Source organism: Podarcis cretensis, assembly GCF_951804945.1.
Source record: "Podarcis cretensis genome assembly, chromosome: 11".
Classification (NCBI taxonomy): domain Eukaryota; kingdom Metazoa; phylum Chordata; class Lepidosauria; order Squamata; family Lacertidae; genus Podarcis; species Podarcis cretensis.
In genome coordinates, this window is record NC_137180.1 from 15,690,138 (window position 1) to 15,705,469 (window position 15,332).

The 15,332-nt window shown below is 41.9% G+C and overlaps 1 protein-coding gene across 1 annotated transcript in view; it reads right to left on the reverse strand.

Moving 5' to 3' along the window:
• SLC27A6 (solute carrier family 27 member 6) overlaps positions 1-15,332 on the reverse strand; it is a 39,837-nt gene that overhangs the window by 11,103 nt on the left and 13,402 nt on the right. The window contains exons 4-5 of the mRNA XM_079995557.1: positions 12,511-12,635; positions 7,140-7,334 (exon numbers count right to left, since the gene is read on the reverse strand). Coding sequence (XP_079851683.1) covers positions 7,140-7,334; positions 12,511-12,635 — 320 coding nt within the window. The remainder of the gene's footprint in view (positions 1-7,139; positions 7,335-12,510; positions 12,636-15,332) is intronic.

Genomic DNA, 15,332 nt, shown 5'->3' on the forward strand with positions numbered 1-15,332 from the left:
ATGAAATTCTAAACACACTTTCTAGGGAGCAAGCCCCATGAAACAAAATGTGACTTACTTTTGAGTAAGCATGCACAGGATTTCACTCTAAATCTATTAGGATTGTGATAAGATATTACATCTCAACCATCTGTGATACATACTACAATATTTAAAAAAAGTTGCAATGGCTGCATTGGCATGTTAAGGCAAGCCATGGTTAATGGTTTCTGTAAATGTGCAGAAGAAACCTTGGCTTTGAGATGGCCTGCCATAACATGTAGATACAGCCAGTGCATTCTCCCACCTAACACAACTGCTCTTCTTCTGGGTTCCTGTTGCTATTCCACTCCCTTTCCTTAAAAATAAAATAAAAATCAATTGACATCTCATGATAACTAATTCACTTGTTGTGAGCATGTGCCTTATTTGCAAAGTCATAAAAAGGAATCTCATCATTTGACAAACGGAAAAAAGATTCTGTTTTGAAAGTTCAGGGTACCCATTGTCTTCCAGAACTTCAAGCGCTTTCCGGAGTCAGAAAGCCCTTACATCTTGGAGGTTGAATTACTCTCTTTCCTTCCTGCTTTTCATTCCAGTAAAATAATTTTGTCTGTTTGTTTTAATCTCTATTACTATTAATTTTAATTATTTGTAAATGCTTTAATTGCTTTTATTGATAATTTTAATATTTCCTGTAAACTGAGTTTTAGGTATTACTACCATCAAGAGTTACATAGGTAAAGGTAAAGGGACCCCTGACCGTTAGGTCCAGTCACGGACGACTCTGGGGTTGTGGCGCTCATCTCGCTTTACTGGCCAAGAGAGCCGGCGTTTGTCCGCAGACAGCTTCCAGGTCATGTGGCCAGCATGACAAAGCCACTTCTGGCAAACCAGAGCAGCACACGGAAATGCCGTTTACCTTCCCGCCGGAGCGGTACCTATTTATCTACTTGCACTTTGACGTGCTTTCGAACTCCTAGGTTGGCAGAAGCAGGGACCAAGCAACAGGAGCTCACCCCATTGCAGGGATTCAAACCGCTGACCTTCTGATCGGCAAGCCCTATATTCTGTGGTTTAGACCACAGCGCCACCCGCGTCCCTCAAGAGTTACATAAATTATGTTAAATAAAATGATCTTGTCATGAATCTTTTTTTCTTTTTCACAATGAAACTCCAGTTAGGAATCAAGCTTCAGGAACATGTTTCAGATAACACAAAACTGTAGGATCACAGACATAAAACATGCTTTTCCAGATGTAAAAGCATAAACGTTTCCTAATTGTTTTGCTGTTACTAAGTGGAAAAGTACCCCCCGCACAACACTGAAAACTTTTGGCTACCCATTTCCATTTAATAGTTGCTGTCCAGAAAGTTGCAGCTTGTACTTGTTATCCAACACCATCAAAAGAGGTTCTTCTGTGGTTGTGTGTGTGTGGAGGATCAAATGGAGAACAGCTTGGATAACACTTTAACAACTGTAACTCATCATGGCCTTCAGATGCTAGCACCACATTTTTAAAAAAACTGAAGCTGAAGTCAATTCCTCCACAGCCAGACCCTCTTTCACCAGCGTCAGAACAGGGAAGAAGAGGATTGTTATCAAGGAAATTATATCTTCCAACCAACAGCACACAGCAGCTTGAGTAAGAGCTGTTCGACAGTGGAATTTGCTCCCAAGGAGTGTGGTGGAGTCTCCTTCTTTGGAGGTCTTTAAGCAGAGGCTTGACAACCATATGTCAGGAGTGCTCTGATGGTGTTTCCTGCTTGGCAGGGGGTTGGACTCAATGGCCCTTGTGGTCTCTTCCAACTCTATGATTCTATGAGTGCTGAACAAATGTAGTTCTCCTGAAGCGGATATACCATCTGGGAAACGACACTTGGATTCTCTCGTTGGATTTTCCCATTAACAAGGCATTGAAGAATGACCCACTTGATATCTTTGAATACAGCAGTGGGAGATACTGGACTGGTTGGCATGTAGTGCTAAGGTAAACCATGGCTTAGAGTAGGGGTGGGAAATCTCTGCCCAGAGAGTCAAGATCAGACCGCCAGGGGTGCAATTTAGCCCACAAGGCCATTTCCCCTAAAACATGCCTACATGCCCATTAGCGGACATCACTGGTGGTATCAGTTGATTGGCAGGAGGACAGGGTTAAATTCTGCATTGATTATGCACAGCTTATTTTGGTTTATAGTTTACGGTTTGCCTCCATCCTCCAAGAGGCCAGCCCTTTAGATATTTGAAGATGGCTATTATATCGCCTCTTGGTCTCCTCTTTTCTAGATGCAGCCCTTTTGTATAAGGCTTGGTTCTAAGACCCGTTATTATCTTGGTAGCCCAGGCTGGAAAGGGGTTAGTTCAACCCCTGGTTTGCTAGTAAAACTGAATTGCTGTGTCGTAAAATATGATGCAGGTCCAAAAAGTGTGTCACCAACATGAAAAGTTTGGAAAGCTCTGCCCATCTGAACAAAATAATTTAACATTTCTTTAAGCTGAAAAACTAACATTTTGGAAACAATGTAAATAAAAAAGGAAAAGAACTTTTTCTTGCATTATCCACAGGATGGGGTAAAACTGCATTGTTTTATTTGGTTGAAATATAATACTTATTAGAAACTCAAGAAGCCCAAGACCCAAATGATACAGCTGTCACTGAAGTCTTTTAAGTAACCCCTGCTACTAATAATGTTTAACAGACAACAAAATCAAATAACTAATATTTTAATTCATAGAAAGCCTCAGCTGGCATAAATTAATACTCCCAGATGGGAACTGACTAACCCACTAATTGAAAAACTAAGGAAATAAGTATTCCTGTTTCTGCTTTAGTTGACAGGAAAAGGAAATGTAGCATGACTAAACTATGCTACCAGGATATTTAGTTTGAAGAAAAGCAGAAGAGTTGCGCCATCCAGTGGCCTTGGGAGAGAGAAATGTTTATTCTTGGGCCCAAATTTTCTCAATTTCTGGTGTTCTGGTGCTCATATAACCAAAACTGCTCCATCTATAAACAATAGGAGGGTTACGAAGCAGCACGGTAAACATCTAGGAAGTATGTGTCTACTCAGAAGTAAGGCCCCCATTGAGATCATGGGAACACACTCCCAGGTTGGTGTATTTAGAATAGCAGCTGAAGGGGAGAATGTCTCAAAACCAGCCTAATGCAAACTGAGCATGCTCAGTGGCCACAGAATGATGACTAACTGGGGCAGAGGGCAAATGGAAAACTAGAGCGAATGGAAGGGAGTGGCTAGAAGCGTGAACAGCAGCACTCCACACTGCAACATTTCATTGTAGATCTCACTTGTGTTTTCACAGCACACAGGAACTACTATAGTTTAAAGCCACAGCCATTTCTGTGGTTTGGAACAGATGAGCTCCCTTAAGACTAAACTGGTTAAGGTAGGTCAAAGGGTTCTGGAGCGACATACACTCAGAACTAAAAATAATGTTAAAGGTAAATTTCCCTAAAAAACCAGAAGCGTTTCTTCTGGGTATTACTGGCATTGACATTCCCAAGGGCATAAGAAAATTCTTTTTATACACAACGGCGGCTGCGAGAGTGCTCATTGCGACATATTGGAAAAATGACCAACTCCCTACCAGAGTCGAATGGTTACTCAAATTGACAGAATACACAGAATTAGCCTCCCTTTTGGAAATAATCAGAGATAAACCCAGACAAGAGTTCATTCTAGAATGGGATAATTTCAAAAATTATTTGAAAAATAGCTGCAACTTAAACACGGTAGTTGCCTTTGAATGATTTCTGTAAGTAATATATACAATGGAAAATGATATTGAAATAGAAAAGAGAATTTTTATAAACTAATAATTACAAATCAAAGCAAGATGTTTAATATAAAGGAAACATGGAGAGGACAGGAGGTCATGGGTTCGTGTAGACAGCACATAGTTAAAATTGCATGTATCATTTGTGATATTTTTATTGGATTGATGATAGTGAAGATGACTAGGTGTTGTGTATATATGGAAAATGAATAATAAAGCTTGATTAAAGACTGGAAAAAAGACTATAAACTGGTTAACTTATATCAAGAGAAAGAGCAATACATTAATTTAATGTGGGGGGGAAAATATTGCTTCTTTTTTAAAAATGTAGAGAATTTAAATATTATGAATAATGTATGAGTTCTTATTTCAGCAAAAGTCTGGCAGCCTTATAAACTCTCAAGATATTTTTTTTTAAATCACAAAAATACAGACGTTTTAGAAGTGATCTTGCACATACTGGATTCAATGGGAATGAGTTGTCAACAATATGAGTTGGCTGCTACAATCCTTGGTTCAGAAATAATCTATTTCGCTATTTAGCTTGTAATGCAATGTATTTCCACACAGGACTTTTCAGTACAAGTAAAACATTACTGAACAAGCATGATTGTCCAGAATGCAGACTTCTCAAATTTCATTGTCAAGCTCTTAGACCATGTTTCTCAAGCCCTGCAATTACATATTCCTTTTGGACTTTCACAGCTTGTCACTTACTACACAACAATACCCATTTAACTGGGAAGAGATCCAAAATGAAAACTAGATGAGTAACTGTTCAAAAGACTTGTAGTACTCAAGGAAGTCAAGGCACTCAGAATGCTGAGCATGTTGCTGATTCAATCGGTATCTTCTTTTCAATTCCTTTGTGAGAAGGGGGAACACACAAAAAGTACTAAGAGCCTTCCATTGGACCAACATCCTTTGAGTTTGCAGTCTTTCTTGCTTCACAAAAATGAGCCACTTTGTAAAAGAGGCCCCAGGAACTTTAATCCTTATGTTTTATCCACAACTAAAGTCATTCCAATATTAAGCCATTGCAGGGTGTATAAAAATCAATGTGTTTAATGAAAGACTCTTTGATTATATGATTGCTCCCTTTGAATGGAAGCAGGGGTCTAATTTTCTTCAATTCCTGCTTCCCTTTGCAACTCCCTGTTGTTGTTGTTGTTGTTTAGTCGTTTAGTCGTGTCCGACTCTTCGTGACCCCATGGACCAGAGCACGCCAGGCACTTCTGTCTTCCACTGCCTCCCGCAGTTTAGTCAAACTCATGCTGGTAGCTTCAAGAACGCTATCCAACCATCTCGTCCTCTGTTGTCCCCTTCTCCTTGTGCCCTCCATCTTTCCCAACATCAGGGTCTTTTCCAGGGAGTCTCCTCTTCTCATGAGGTGGCCAAAGTATTGGAGTCTCAGCTTCAGGATCTGTCCTTCCAGTGAGCACTCAGGGCTGATTTCCTTCAGAATGGATAGGTTTGATCTTCTTGCAGTCCATGGGACTCTCAAGAGTCTCCTCCAGCACCATAATTCAAAAACATCAATTCTTCGGCGATCAGCCTTCTTTATGGTCCAGCTCTAACTTCCATACATCACTACTGGGAAAACCATAGCTTTAACTATACGGACCTTCCCTGTGCAGTCCCACAAATCTGCTCCAGAGTTTGGGGAAACCCTCCAAAACAGTATGGTGAAATGAAAACTGAACAAGAAATGGGAGGAAATCATCTCCTTATTTTCATAGAAACATCTGCTGGACCAAGGAGCCTTCTGTTAATGGATTCCGACTTCTCATAGTTAATTTTTAACTCATCAGGGCAAGGTTGTGTCACCCACCTTAGATAGCTTCTCCAGAAGAATACCATAGGTGATGGAATCAAACGTTGCTGAGAGTTCAAGGAGAAGCAAGATAGTCCATTGTGTGAGGGAGGGAATAATGACTTCAACATGTGATGTTATTCCTCGTTTGGTTGGCAATGCAAAATGACCATTCACTGGCCACCATCTAAATGATGGATGGTGGGAACACCCACCCATTGGTATTATTACCTTAGCTTTTTGTTCTGATACTGTTGTACTTTCCACCTCACTCCTGGGAGTGCAGAGGATTAAAACTATGATACATTGGCATTGGTCCGGGCATAGTAGCTGCTAGCACAGCAGAACCACATTATTGCCCTGTTAGTCACGATCACACAAAAATAAGTGGATTTTTGAAAGAGTTTCACAATGAGTTGTTGTAAGTTGGGCTTGTTTACTGTTTGCTATGCTAATGCATGCACTGACAACTCTCTGTTCTTAGTATTCATACATCCACACAAAGGGAGCTTTCTATACACTGATCTAAATGTATCCCTATCCCACAGGAGTCATGCTACTGGAGGGTTTAATTTTATTAAAGCTAAATGACAGCAAGTCCTGAGAAGCATTTCAGAGAAAGGTGATTTATGAGCAGAATCCCAGTTTGACAAAGTATTCAGTGATCCCCAAACCAAGTTTTTCCATGAAACATCACTGGAAAACAATTTTTTAAAAAATCCACCTCCCCAAAAAAGGAATTTAGAAAGGGAAGGGAAGTAAATATTTAGATCTGCTTCATGGTTAAAACCATAAAGCAAAGATTCAAACAACTGTATATATCATAGGTAAAGGTAAAGGGACCCCTGACCATTAGGTCCAGTTGTGGGCAACTCTGGGGTTGCGGCGCTCATCTCGCTTTACTGGCCGAGGGAGCCGGTGTACAGCTTCCAGGTCATGTGGCCAGCATGACTAAGCCGCTTCTGGCAAACCAGAGCAGTGCACGGAAACGCCGTTTACCTTCCTGCCGCAGCGGTACCTATTTATCTACTTGCACTGCGTGCTTTTGAACTGCTAGGTTGGCAGGAGCAGGGACTGAGCAACGGGAGCTCACCCTGTCGCGGGGATTAAAACCACCAACTTTCTCTGGCAAACCAGAGCTGCGCACAGCAAACGCCGTTTACTTTCCTGCCGGAGCGGTACCTATTTATCTACTTGCACTTTGATATGCTTTCGAACTGCTAGGTTGGCAGGAGCAGGGACCAAGCAATGGGAGCTCACCCCGTCACGGAGATTCGAACCACAGACCTTCTGATTGGCAAGCCCTAGGCTCTGTGGTTTAACCCACAGCACCACCCGCTTCACTGCATATATCATATCTGACCAAAATAATGCAATTAATAACTAGATTATTGATTTAGGGCTTGATTCAGAGTTAAGTTTAAAACTTGATTTTGTATGAACAGCAGTTTCCCACCGAGTGATTCAGACTCTGAAGTTGCCAACTACTGTGCTATAAAAGTCATGTTAATCTGGCATTCCTTCACACAGTATATACATGTAAATAGTCACCTTATAAAAGAAATTAGTTCGACCCACAGATCCAATTTTGCCCGTGTGATTCATGAAGCAAATGTTTCCTTCCGTTGCACCATAAAATTCACATATCTTGATGTCACCAAATCGGTGTAAAAATTCTTTCCAGATATCTGTTCTTACTCCGTTCCCAACTGCTAGGCGAACTTTGTGATTCCTCTCTCCCTCTTTCTGAAAGACATTTTAAAAACACACATAGACATCCTTAAGATGAACCCATCACATTTTAACCTACAGCAGATTCCAAGCTCGCATTTAAAAAGAAAATTAAAATCCGGCCCCCGTCTTGAGTTTATCTACAGATCAGAAACCAGCTGCAGTGTGACCCATCATAAAAATCACAGCCAATTCCTCGGAGGTTCCTGAGGGCAGTCCTGGTATGGGATGGCTCCTTGTAGAGTTGGAAGGGAGCCAAGGGTCATCTAGTCCAACCCCTTGCAATGCAGGGATCACAACTAAATCATCTATGATGGGTGGCCATCCAACCTCTGCTTAAAAACATCAAATGAAGAAGAGTTGCCCACCTTCTAAGGGAGTCCATTCTACCACTCTATACCTAAGGCTAGAGGCAGACAATAGGAGTGTATATTTGTGTGCATGTGCGTTTGTGTGTGTTTAAGTTAGTATGGCGAAAACACCATTCACAATGGTATGTACAGTCATACCTCGTGTTGCGTTAGGTTCATGTTGCGTCTCTTCGGCTTGCGAACGCAGCAAACCTGGAAGTGTATACTTCCAGGTTTCGCCATGCGCGCATGCGCAGAAGCATTCTACGTGCTTCGCACATGTGCGGAAGTGCTCTATCACGCTCCACGCTTGCGCAGAAGCACCACTCTATAGTTGCGGACTTTTCGGGGTGCGAACAACACCCCGGAACGGATCACGTCTGCAACTAGAGGTACCACTGTACACTTATTCCACTTTTTAGTTTCTCAGGTTTTTATAGTGTTTGAGAACCTGCAAAAACTCTTGGATTAGAGATGATATCAAGACCAAAAAGAAGTATGTATAAATCACTAACAATGTAACCTCTGTTTGAACCACAATCAGTTCTTAGGAACAGCCTATGTGTTTATGTACTTGACAACTCATCAACATTTTTAATGTGTGTTTTTTTATCTGCAGAATTTACACTGCATTTGGCTATGACAAATGGCCATAAGTGACAACCAGCATATGCATTTTTAATCATCACCACCCCAACCTAGCTAGTTAGCTTTAAATAAGGGCTTATCCACATTTATCTTTTGCTGCACAAGTTCATGCTTTAACACTCTTGCTTTCTTTTCTTTTTCGGCCTGAGCTCTCCCTGTGAAAACTCACTCTTTAAAGCTGAATAGGAACAAACGTCAATTTGGGTTTTCTGCCAATTGACCTTTGCTCCAATTGAGCTTTAAACAGCCGGGCAAAAAGGAAGTGTGCATATGCCCTAGGTCCCGCTGTGAGCAATGAGATTATAGTTAGTTGTTTCATTGGTTTCAATAAAGATTTATGCTGCAATTCTAAACACACTTACATGGCAGAATGCCACTTATATGGCAGAAAGCCCTGTTGAGAACAATCAGACTTGTTTTTTATGCAGACTGTGCAAAGAGTTGCATTCCTAGCCACAATTCCCTTTAGTTGGATCAGGGCAACCATCTTTAAAATGTGCAGAAAAGTCATTTAAACCATGTTGCTTTTTTGTTTATCCTGCTTATTTTCCTCCAGGCAATCAACTAAAATAGACTTGATTTGAGCACCTACTTTTAAAAGCACCTACCTTTAAAGGAATCTGATTCCTTGCTAATTTCAAATTGGCATGTCATCTGCACCACTGCAGCTACCCTTTGCTGAGGTCACTGAATTCTCTGTTACTGAAATGCAAATCCTGGTAACACCAGACTAAAAACAACAACAAAGACTTTTATTGTGACCTTTTGTTCAGTGATGAAAGAAGACCAGTAGAGAAACCCGCTCAATTCAGACTGAATGGTTTATTCATATCCCTACAGAAACCGAAACTCTCTAGTAGCCAGTTTGATATGCAGGTAAACTTTGTTTCCATTTATCCTTTTCAGTAACAAAAGAAAGCTTTGTTTATTGTAGATATCCCACACAAGGAGACAGATTAATTCAAAGCTGCTATGGCATTGTTTGCAACATCACAGTTGCTGTCACAAGTCCATGCAAAGTAACTAAACCAATTCAACACATCTCAAGGCAGAAAATACTTTTGAGGAGACAGCCAGGGCCAGGGGCCAGCATTTGGGATTAAGAATGTAGAGTAAGGAAAGAGACCTATAGAGGCAAGTGCAAAGTTGCAAACACTGGAAATACCCCCAGGACATCATGGAAACCTTATACAAATCTGAGAGCTATTAAGTGAGCAAGATTGGGCGAGGTGGCCCTACAGAAACATGACAAGAGTTAAGCAAGTCATGCAATTTCATAAATATCATATCAATCGACTTTAGAAACTTTTTTTAAGAGCAGTTTGGTTTTATTGTTTATGTGAATGCACTGTTACTGCAGTAGTTTGTCGTTATTACTTTCACCCTAATATCCCATGGTGGGTTACAACAATTAAAATACACTATTAACCTAATTGTATGCTTTGGGCGAGATTCATCTAAGGGGTCAGCAAACTTTTTCAGCTGAGGGCCAGTCCACAGTCCCTCAGATCTTGTGGGGGACCTGACTATATTTTGGAAAAAAATAAATGAACGAATTCCTATGCCGAACAAATAACCCAGAGATGCATTTTAAATAAAAGCTCACATTCTACTCATGTAAAAACACGCTGATTCCTGGACCGTCCGGGGGCCGGATTGAGAAGGCGATTGGGCCGCATCCGGCCCCCGGGCCTTATATTGTCTACCCATGATCTAAAGAACACCGTCAGCGGGAAGCCCTGCACTCGGACTTTCACTTGTGCAATGAGGCTTCCCCCCTCTCCTGTGTGCCCCCTGGAATTGGCTCAGGGGGAGAACCCTCAAACCAGAATGTGGGGGACGGGGAGGGGTGTTGTTTCATCTGGCAACCTAATAGGCTTGCGTAGACCGAACATTTGTAATAGTGTGACACTGAATTCTATCTACCTTCGTTGTTTTAAATTATACTAGTTTGTTTCTTTCTACTCTGTTAGCTGCCTTGGCAACATACATTATGTTGAAAGTGTGGAATGTGTTGTGTAAATAAATAAATAACACAACATATTGTTGTTGTTTCTCCTTCAGCAGTTATGATGGCCCTAATAAGAGGGAGGCAGCTATTACAAAAAAAGAAAACTGGCCTTGAACCAAAGCTTTAGCACTCCCAACGAGACCTTGTTTTATTTTCTGCACAAACCCTGTCTTCAATCTGTCAATTGCTATTCTCAGTTCTACACTGAAAAATATGCAACCTAAATCAGACAGGGCTCATACTAGGGTGTCAACAATCCGATCTAATCCACATCCTTCTGAATATAATAGTGTAGTAAAAAGAATGGGAATCTACTGATGCTGATTAACACTGGGTGCATATAAGGAATTTGTCTGGCAGGAGTGGCTGTGCCTTCAAATATTGTTTTGTAATTCTTCATCTGCGATATGAATTTGTAGGTGCTATTACACATTTACGTAGGACAGTGGTGAGAACCAACAATTTGTATTTCTCTTGCTTTAAACTTCCCTATTGTTCTCTCTTGATTTATCTTTTACAGATTTATCTTCTTAAGTTTTTACTTACTTACATGTTAGATTTATAAACCCTTCTTCATTAGCAGATCTCAGGGCCGTTCACAATATAAGATGACAGACAACACATTTTTCGGATGTTTGTGCATGACATGGCAGTAATGCTGTGAGTCCCAAGACAGGCATTTCCATAAATAACTAAGGAATTGCCATTTTGTGGGGAAGTTGCGGAGCCAGAAACTAACTACAGTGGTACCTCGGGTTACATAGGCTTCAGGTTACATACGCTTCAGGTTACAGACTTCGCTAACCCAGAAATAGTACCTTGGGTTAAGAACTTTGATTCAGATATTGTGCTCCGGCACTACAGTGGCAGCAGGAGGCCCCATTAGCTAAAGTGGTGCTTCAGCTTAAGAACAGTTTCAGGTTAAGAACGGACCTCCAGAACGAATTAAGTACTTAACCCGAGGTACCACTGTATGAGAAATCTGAATCACTCTGCTTAAATATTGGCCCCAAAGTGCAAATGCATATCATGCATGCCATGGTAAAGGTAAAGGGACCCCTGACCATTTAGGTCCAGTCGTGGCCGACTCTGGGGTTGTGGCGCTCATCTCGCTTTACTGGCTGAGGGAGGCAGCGTACAGCTTCCGGGTCATGTGGCCAGCATGACTAAGCCACTTCTGGCGAACCAGAGCAGCACACGGAAACGCCGTTTACCTTCCCGCCAGAGCGGTACCTATTTATCTACTTGCACTTTGATGTTCTTTCAAACTGCTAGGTTGGCAGGAGCAGGGACCGAGCAATGGGAGCTCACCCCGTCGCAGGGATTCGAACCGCCAACCTTCTGATCGGCAAGCCCTAGGCTCTGTGGTTTAACCCACAGTGCTACCCACGTCCCTGCATGCCATGGAGACTGCGTCTAACTCTGCTTTCACGTGTAATGTATTTTTCCGTGTACAAGGCATCCCCTATTTTTGGGAGTCTAAAATTAAGAAATTTTAAAATTAAGGAAGTTGAGCTTTTTGGCGGAAATCACAAAAACAGTTGTTGAGCTTCTTTTGTAATTTTGCTGAGCTGTTGAGCTGTTTTTTGATGACACCCCTCCCTGGCAACTGTTCCCTGCTACCTGCTACCAACAAGGCTCCAGCCTTATTTACCATATTAACCCAAGTATAAGACAACCACCAATTTATCACTAATTTTTTATAAAAAGGCTGTCTTATACATGGAAAAATACTGTCCTTTAGAAGCAGGTAGATTTCTTTTAGAAGCAATAAGATGCTTGCCTCATAATATTTTTGGCTGGGATCCTTGGCTCAAGAGAGATTTATGGATGCTTAGCATGACTGAAATTCTTGCATCACCCATTTTTTCTTACTAAAAAAATATGTTGACAATCTTGCAGTCTTGGGGACAATTCCAACGCTGTTTACCCAGGCTAGATACCCAGATAGCAGGAGTGTTCTAACTCATTCAAAATTGTTCAGGTAAATCGCAACCAATAATGGAAGTCAGAGCTTTGTGCTCTGAGGTTTTCTGCCGCATATGTTTTAAGCATGGTTTTAACAATTTTATGATGGTATCTGATTGTGTTTTGTATTGTTTAAAACTATCTTTCGTAAACTGCTCATTAGATGAAGAGTGGGCTATAGATAAAACTAACATATAAATATAAATGGACTTACCACAGGCTGCTTGCAAAGGTAACGACACAGTTCCCCAATGTATTGAATAACTGTAATATTATACTTTTTGCAATCAGTCCAGAACTGGCTAGCTGAAAACTTCTTTTTTAAAACACATGTCGCACCTTGGGGGAAAAACAAAACCACAGTTTCAGGATTAACTTTTGGCTGACACTATGCACATCTTATTTAGGTCTAACATCCTTAAGAACAGATTTGAATTTAATTGATACACACTTGGTTTAATTTTAAAAAATCTATGTACATGATGCATTACATTGGGGCAGGGAACCTCAAAGCCTTGGGGGCAGAAAGCAGATCCCCGCACCTCTCTGTCTGGCCCTTGGACTCTCCTCTTAGTGTCTCTGCTTTGCACGCTATTTTTGAATGATGGGAATGGGTCTTTGAACTCTGATCATGTGTCCTGCTTGTCGGGATGGCTGATTGTGGGGTGAAAGATTGTGTATAAAAACCAGGCTCCTGTAGAACGGTAAAGTTGACATTTGTTGCCTCACCCACTTTCGCCTCTTTCCCCACCTACCACTGGTATGTGGCCTCAAATGGCTTAGAAGGGACTATGGCCTCAGGCTGAGATGGACCCCACCCCTAAATCACACTGTGCCTTTGCATGAAGGCTGAACTGGGCACAGTGACTCCGCTCTGTTGCCAGAGGAGAAGTGTGTTAGTGTGTTGTAGCAAAAGCAGCAACAGATTTATTATGGCACAAGCTTCTTCAAACACTTAATTGGGTGCATAAACAATAAATCTATCCTTCTCTTGGGTGTTTTCCCACTGCTGGCAGGCCACGATTGGGGCAAGTCCTTGATATCAGGGGAGCAGGGTGAACTGGGCTGTGCATTTTGAGCCTTTTATGGTTGGGGGGTTGTATCTCAGGAGCTGACAGTACTAGCTAGGCCTGTGCACAGCACCCTGTCTCCCACAACCAGATTGATCACCATGCCTGAACAACATGTTCGGTGTGCCTTTGAGGTAATTGATTCTACCACAACACCCTTGTAATGCTAAATATCCCTTAAACTATGATGGGTTACCCTACTGGCATGGCCAGATCCCTTCTCTATGATAATAATAATTTATTATTTATACCCTGCCCATCTGGCTGGGTTGCTCCAGCCACTCTGGGTGGCTTCCAACAGAATATTATTATTAATAATAATAATAAAGCAATAAAACATCAAACATTAAAAACTTCCCTAAACAGGCCTGCCTTCAGATGTCTTCTAAAAGTCAGATAGTTGTTTATTTCCTTGACATCTGATGGGAGGGCGTTCCACAGGGTGGGCGCCACTACCAAGAAGGCCCCCTCCCTGGTTCCCTGTAATATCACTTCTCGCAGTGAGGGAACTGCCAGAAGGCCCTCGGAGCTGGACCTCAGTGTTCGGGCTGAATGATGGGGGTGGAGATGCTCCTTCAGGTATACTGGGCTCCCAGGCTGCGCTCCTGGTCCTTCAGGACTGTGCTCTGAGCCAGGCCATATTGGCTGCCGCCCTTCTGGAAAGTACTGGTAAATTTCCCTTGAGGTGAAAATGCCTGTTTACACAGAAACGTGCAGAATGCTATATGAACCCAGAAGGGATGTTTAATTTGTTTGCTGCTCCTTAGAGTTTGGATGCCCTGCTTATCCAACCGCACCAAAACTGAAACTTTTTTGTGCATCCAGGAGTCCTCTACGTATCAGAAAGTTACTACATGTTATTAGTGTGAACTTTCATCCATTTTATGCAGAGGAAAAACCAAGACCCAGCTTTTCAGAGTAATTCGTTTGGCTGATTAGGAAAAAGTGAAACTGCAGTAAGTCCCCTCCCCCCCCTTTTTTTAACAGAAGATGTTTTCATCTCTGTCTTTTTCCCAGTGGATCACGGAAACAAATTATGCTTATCACCATATGATCTGTAGCCAGTACAGAACCATCTCAACAACATAAAGCTATCCTCAGAGACCTGTAATGGAAATCCTATGGGAGCAGCATGTATCAGGTGGAAGAGGATATTCTCCAGAGTTTCTTACAGCTGCCCTTTCCCATGACCCAGGGCTCTGACTCTCCATCCTTATAGCGCTGGGCCCCTTTAAAAGTAGCTCTGCTCACAAGCAATGGGGGCTCAACTGCTCAGAGAAAGCAGCAGTCCTATTTAAGGTTCAGTGTAGGGTTCCTGGTTGTCGTAGGGATATTAAGGCCTGCACTGACTGACCTGCAGCCTAAGCTTCAATTGGATCTATCCAGATGATACCTCTATTGCTGCCTTTTTGGAACTTGACCTCTGCTTTGCCTGACCTTGCCTTGATGGAACCTAACCTGTAACTTTGCATTCCTACAATATGCCAAGCACACATCCGAAACATGGACTAAAAGTTAAAGCAACTACAAGGCACACCCCATTAATGTGATTATTGATTGAGGATCTTTTCTTGGCTTATTTTAACTATTTCAACTATTAGTTGATCATTCATCTCCTTTAGAAACACTTGTTATGTAGTTTAACAATACATGCTTTCCATCAGCATGACTAAAGACTGTGGACATGCAGAGGGCCAGGAGGTCAGCTGGCAAGCCCCAGCTGTGCCGTCTCCTTCCATCGGCCTGTGCTTAGACGTAAATCAGCGACCAGGGCACGCTATTAGCAGAGTGTACTGCGCACACAGAATAGGCGTGAGGCTTGTGAAATCATTCTACAGCTACAGTTTTATTAAACATAAATCAGGACAAAGAAACATGTCGTCTCTCTCTTGTGTCGTCTCAGAGAGAACAGCAAAAGCAAAAGCTATACACAAATGGAAGTTCCCAGCAACCTGTGCTGGAATGT